Raw genomic sequence first — 6,477 nt, forward strand, 5'->3', positions numbered from 1 at the left:
AAGCATTCATTACGTCTGCAGGAGTTAAACTACGTAAAAATTGCGAATATACAACATTCTTGGCTTTCCCATTGTCTGTGCATATACAAAGCCGTATGCACTAATAATGACGTCATATGCAAACGCTTAGCCATTTATTATTTTTATAATTTTTTAGAATATTCGGAAATACTTTTTCAATCAATTCATTTTTGGACGTCACTAAACTACAGAAATCAGCAGGTAGTTGTATACGTCCTGAAATTGAGTCTATCGTATCATAAATGTCTTTTTGTTCCGACGTTAACTTGTAAATGTTATTTTGTACATACGACAATAGATCACTCGTACTGTAACTTTGTTCACGATCCAATTCTACACATGTCGAAACAGCAGCGATACGGTTAGGTGAAGGCATTCCCAAATCCTGAAGAGGTTTGTTTGCCATACGTACGCACAAATCTTCTATAATAACTAAAAGCCATTTATTATTTTTATAATTTTTTAGAATATTCGGAAATACTTTTTCAATCAATTCATTTTTGGACGTCACTAAACTACAGAAATCAGCAGGTAGTTGTATACGTCCTGAAATTGAGTCTATCGTATCATAAATGTCTTTTTGTTCCGACGTTAACTTGTAAATGTTATTTTGTACATACGACAATAGATCACTCGTACTGTAACTTTGTTCACGATCCAATTCTACACATGTCGAAACAGCAGCGATACGGTTAGGTGAAGGCATTCCCAAATCCTGAAGAGGTTTGTTTGCCATACGTACGCACAAATCTTCTATAATAACTAAAGTGTCGTTATAAATTTCTGATGTAAAATCAAAAGTCATTTCTGACGTCTCTAACTGTTTTCGATGGAGTATATCTTCGGACATTTTTGACTTATATTTTTCCCATAACTCTGTAGGAGCTGATGGAGAGCAAGTGTACGAATTTGACTTGGGGTTGACGTTTCGCACGCGTCATTGATGCAGTTATCCCAGTGTTGGTCATTCTCCAATAAATTCAGAGCTTGGCATGCACTACGGTAAGTGTCATGTATAGTACCGTTTACAGTTCTCAAATACTCAAAGGATGTCGGACCGGTACATTCACCAAAAGCAGGCGTAGAAAGAAGCATTCATGTTGATTGGGGTGAACGGTGTAGAGTCTTCCTATCGTGGTATCTTTGAAGATGGTAGGTTGGCCGTAAACCCACTGGTTATCTACTTCGATGGTGGTACCGTTGCCATTGTAGGTTTTTCAGTCATTTTACAATTAGAAATTTCTCTTTCAACGGTCTTCTTACAATTAAAAATTTGTCTTTGAACGATATTCTTAAATACCTGTGTCCTGGTCGTCATTTATATTCCCTGTGTCCCGGTCGTCATTTGTGTCCCGGTATCCCAGTCTGTAATTTCTCTTTTTTCTTTTTTCAGTTTTCTTTTTCTTCTTTATTTTTCAGCTTCACTATGAAATACATATCGCCGAACCTTTGTTTTTTTAACTAAAATCTGGTAGTCATTGATGACCTTATCCAAGTCAAAATCCCAAACCCAATCATCATCGCTATCATTTTCAGTTTTAATATGTTTTGACTCTCGCTGTCCAGGTGGATCTTCATCTAACTGCGCGGTTTTGCGTTCTTTAGCCTCAAGCCTGTTTCCTTGCTGTTCTTTTGATTCCTCGGCACGCTTTCTTTTCTGACTTTCTCTATCAGCAGCAAGTTTTTTGGCATAGACTCTTTGAGCATCTTCATCAGTCATTGTAAACTTAAACATTAATAGAATTCTACGCGAACATATGTCTTATATAACTTGAATGACGTCACCTTCAAAGCAAAAATGATGGCAACTAATTTCATGACGTCAGCCGAAACATGACGTCACCTGATCCATCCACAGATCCACACACAGACAACTTATTTTTATATATATAGATATATATATATATATATATATATATATATATATATATATATATATATATATATATATATATATATATATATATATATATATATATATATATATATATATATATATGTATATATGTGTATATATATGTATATATATATGTATATCTATTCACTTGTTGGACACAGGGACATAACTACAATGGCGCGTAACTAATATGGCGCATAACGACTTACGAGCGCGGGGGGCTTGGGGGGCGCGAAGCGCCACCCCAACAGCTTGTAAATTATACATGGGAAAAGACCTGAAGCATAAAGGACATAATTATCACAGAAAGTAGAATAAAGTTGGGCCAGCCCACGTCCATTATACTTCCCTCTGTTTGTAACAGTCTTTGCATAGCCATTTTGGATCTTTTTGCTTATATCACAAACAGTGCGCTGACGTAACCTCGAAAGATTGTTAGTAATAGAGATATCAAGCCAACGAATACAGTTTTCAGACTCGCCTATAAATTCCAATAAATTCCTATATTTTAATGCACTCCTATAAAACGCCTATATTTTGGCTAAAATCCTATTATTCCTATATTTTTGGCTGAAGAGCACTAAGAACATTGCTCATGATTTGCAATTTTCTGTCTTTTGGTGTAGATTGATAATTAATTACAACTGTTGAGCTGTTTGAACTTAACTAATGCTTTGTGTTGGGCTTAGTAAGCTGCTCCTGCCTGGGCTATGCTGTTGTATTGACTTAGTAGCCTATGTTTTGTTTTTTGTCATGTTGGGCCTGTCCGAAATGAGCGAAGATCAGTATATAGACTAGCAGTCTCTGCTTAATGAGACTGGATTTCTTGCGACTTATGTGTTTCCTGGCTGAACGGTGGCTGGCTGATGTGAATACGACCCAGTTATTCAAATGGGCTATTCTAAGATAGTTGCTAATCGAGGAAGTATAATAGACGTGCACTGGGTAGGCTATATGCTACATTCTGTGATCAATCTGTCCTTTATCTATCTGGTCTTTATCCCCTTCTAAAGAAAAATGATGTTAATCAGATTCGGACTTTTTATTTCAGATATTGTAAATTTTTACTTTATCTCCCCCCCCTTGGTATAGCAATGGCAAGGTAATTCGTAAGTTTGATGTCCCTGGTAGAAGTGCAAAGTTGGCCCTCCTGCATGGAAGGTTGTCGGAATCAGCTTTTTATCGTTTGTCGCCTCATCATCCTTTGGTCCGTCTGTTCGGTTAATCTCATTGTAGCATAGTGTTTTTATGGCACTTGGTATTAACCAAGTGACATTTAGCAATCGCAAATTCTGTCTGTCTGTCGGTCCTGGTTTTGCTACTTTAGGCACTTCCAGGTAAGCTAGGACGATGAAATTTGGCAGGCATATCAGGAACTGGACCAGATTAAATTAGAAATAGTCGTTTTCCCCGATTTGACCATCTGGGGGGGGGGGAGTGGGGGCCCGTTAATTCAGAAAAAATAGAAAAATGAAGTATTTTTAACTTACGAACGGTTGATCAGATCTTAATGAAATTTGATGTTTGGAAGGATATCGTGTCTCAGAGCTGTTATTTTAAATCCCGACCGGATCTGGTGACATTGGGGGGTTTTGAGGGGGAAACCTAAAATCTTGGAAAACACTTAGAGTGGAGGGATTGGGCTGAAACTTGGTAAGCACAAGTCCTAGATACATGATTGACATAACCAGAACGGGCCCGCTCTCTTTGAGGTAGTTGGGAGGGGGAGGGGGTGATTCTGAAAAGTTAGAAAAATGAGGTATTTTTAACTTACGAACGGGTGATCGGATCTCAATGAAATTTGATATTTAGAAGGATATCGTGTCTCAAAGCTCTTATTTTAAATCCCGACCGGATCTGGAGACATTGGGGGGAGTTTGGGGTGACCTAAAATCATGGAAAACGCTTAGATTGGAGGGATTGGGCTGAAACTTGGTGGGAAAAATATGCACAAGTCCTAGATACATGATTGACATAACCAGAAAGGATCCGCACTCTTTGGGGTAGTTTGGGGGCGGGGGTTGATTCTGAAAAATTAGAAAAATGAGGTATTTTTAACTTACGAACGGGTGATCGGATCTCAATGAAATTTTATATTTAGAAGGATATCGTGTCTCAAAGCTCTTATTTTAAATCCCGACCGGATCTAGCGATATTGGGGGGAATTTGGGGGGGACCTAAAATCATGGAAAACGCTTAGATTGGAGGGATCGGGATGAAACTTGGTAATTTATGTGACCAGGCATCCCACGCCATCTACTATAGATCTGATCCCGAGGACTTCCGAATCCTATATTTGGCCTATATTTGGGCCCGGGAAATCCTATATAAATAGGACAGAGCTTATAATTTGGAACGAACCGACCTGTCCGAACCCTGCGAATACAATAAACAAGAGGGATAGTGAAGTTATTACAGTGAAGGGGAGTAGTAGTAGTAAAGTTATAGTGAATAAACTCACATTTATCTATATTAAGTGAAAGACCAATATCAGAGGAAGTGTCAAAAACTATAGAGACCATTTGTGAAAGACCCTTTTTAAAATGGCTAATCAGAAGCAAGTCTTCAGCATACGCAAGATGAGAAATATCCGCAAGACTAGAAAGGTTTGTACCTGAAATCTTAGCCATCACACTAGAAATACAAATCTTAAAAAGCGTAGGGGACATAACACCGCCCTGCCTAACTCCTCTTCGTACCCTTATAATAGTGTCTGGTTTAGATCTTAATTGAAGAAAAGAATTGAAATACCAAATCCTAAGAAGTCTAATAACAGACAGATTGATCCCAGAATTATACAGAGAAAAAAGGAGCTTACTATGGACCACACACGCTTTCAAAAGATCCAAAGCACAAATATAAAAACCATTTCCTTTGGAAGAATTATCAACCAGTAAAGGAGACAGAGTCTTTTGTGCATGCTGACAACCCACCCCATGCCAAAAACCAAATTGGTTCTCACCCTCATTAATATTTTTATTCAGAAAAAGTAGAAGGATATACTAAAAATTTTGCTAATGTTACAAGAAAAAGTAATAGGTCAATAGCAAGAACAATCAGTCAGTGACTTTCCCCTTTTTACAATTGACGAAATAGTGCCACACAGAGAACTCTTTGGTACGCTTGAAGAACATAGACACATTTGAAAAAGAGTGACTCTTATATGTAATGAATCATTAAAAACCAACTTTAGCATTAAACAGATTATCCTTGCTGTCCAAAATCTTTAGTAAACTTCTGTAGTTTTTTCAAGTCTTCTTCATTGACAGTAGCTTTTGAAGTTCCTAATGATTTCACCATATCCCTCATAGTAACAGGTGGTTCTAGCAGTTTGTCACCTGGAACGTCCATCCATGACATTTCAATGGCTCCAGGATCACCAGGTGAACACGGTGCCAACATGTCACGATCAATCTGATTGGGATCCTTCCTAGAAGGGCCGCTGACCTTTTTGAAATGCGTTGCCGTTATAATGCGTCGTACAGGCTGCATCAAAGCATCACGAACCAATTGACTAATATCAGAGCCAGAATACCCTTTTGATCGTTTGCCAAGCTCTCTGAAGTCCTTCTGAGTCAATGTATTCCGAGTGTTTCCCAAATGTATCTTAAAAATGCGAGTTCGGACATTTTCCTCTGGCAACGGAATGTAGATTCTTTTCTCAAATCTTCGTCGTATTGCAGAGTCTAGTACCCAGGGAATGTTAGTGGCTCCAAGAAGTAGAACTCCCTCCATATCGGTACCAACGCCTTGCATCTGGACCTGAAACTCAGTTTTTATTCGTTTAGATGATTCAGATTCTGTTTCTGATCTTGAAGAACAAAGTGAATCAATCTCGTCAATAAAAATTATCGCCGGTTTATGCTGCCGTGCCAAAACAAATAAATTTCGAACTAACTTCTCCGATTCTCCCAGCCATTTGGACACCAAATCAGATGAGCTGACAGAGAAAAACGTGGAGTTATTTGCTTCCGTAGCTACGGCTTTGGCTAGATACGATTTACCAGTACCTGGAGGACCAAACAAGAGGATTCCTTTCCATGGTTTTCGTTTCCCTGTAAAAAGATAAGGGAATTTAATTGGCAAAATGATAGCTTCCTTTAAAGCTTCTTTGGCCATTTCTAGGCCAGTAACATCGTCCCATTTGACATCAGGTTTTTCCATAACTATGGTACCTTCAAGCTTTGCCAGCATCTTCTTCTTCCCTGGATCGTCGGAGTCGCTGTCATCATCTTCCTCATCTTTGGATGACTTCTTTCCATTACTGATTGCCTCGCCAGCTTTTACAGGTTGTTTCTTTTTCTTCTTTAGAAATTCTTTAAGCTTTTCAGCTCGTTCTAGGTAATTTTTTACTTTGACCCTTATAGTGTCTTTGGCCTTGTTACTTTGAGCTTCATATTTTATAGAATGAATAAAATATTCAATTCCAAGCTCATATAGCCGAAGGGTTTTTTCAAAATTAGATGCCTTGTCTGCCTCTGCAGCTTTCTGAACCAGATTGTTTGCTTTTTTTAGATAATCAGCCATTTACGAGTTATGTTGGCTAGTAATATTGGATT

At 38.2% G+C, this 6,477-nt stretch overlaps 1 protein-coding gene across 1 annotated transcript; it reads right to left on the reverse strand.

The window, feature by feature from the left end:
• Window positions 1-4,899: 4,899 nt before the first annotated feature.
• LOC136031829 (vacuolar protein sorting-associated protein 4-like) lies at window positions 4,900-6,477 on the reverse strand. Its single transcript, XM_065711657.1, has one exon. The coding sequence runs from the start codon at window positions 6,443-6,445 to the stop codon at window positions 5,123-5,125; it is 1,323 nt and encodes a 440-aa protein (XP_065567729.1). The 5' UTR covers window positions 6,446-6,477; the 3' UTR covers window positions 4,900-5,122.

This window comes from Artemia franciscana, chromosome 10, assembly GCF_032884065.1.
Source record: "Artemia franciscana chromosome 10, ASM3288406v1, whole genome shotgun sequence".
NCBI lineage: Eukaryota > Metazoa > Arthropoda > Branchiopoda > Anostraca > Artemiidae > Artemia > Artemia franciscana.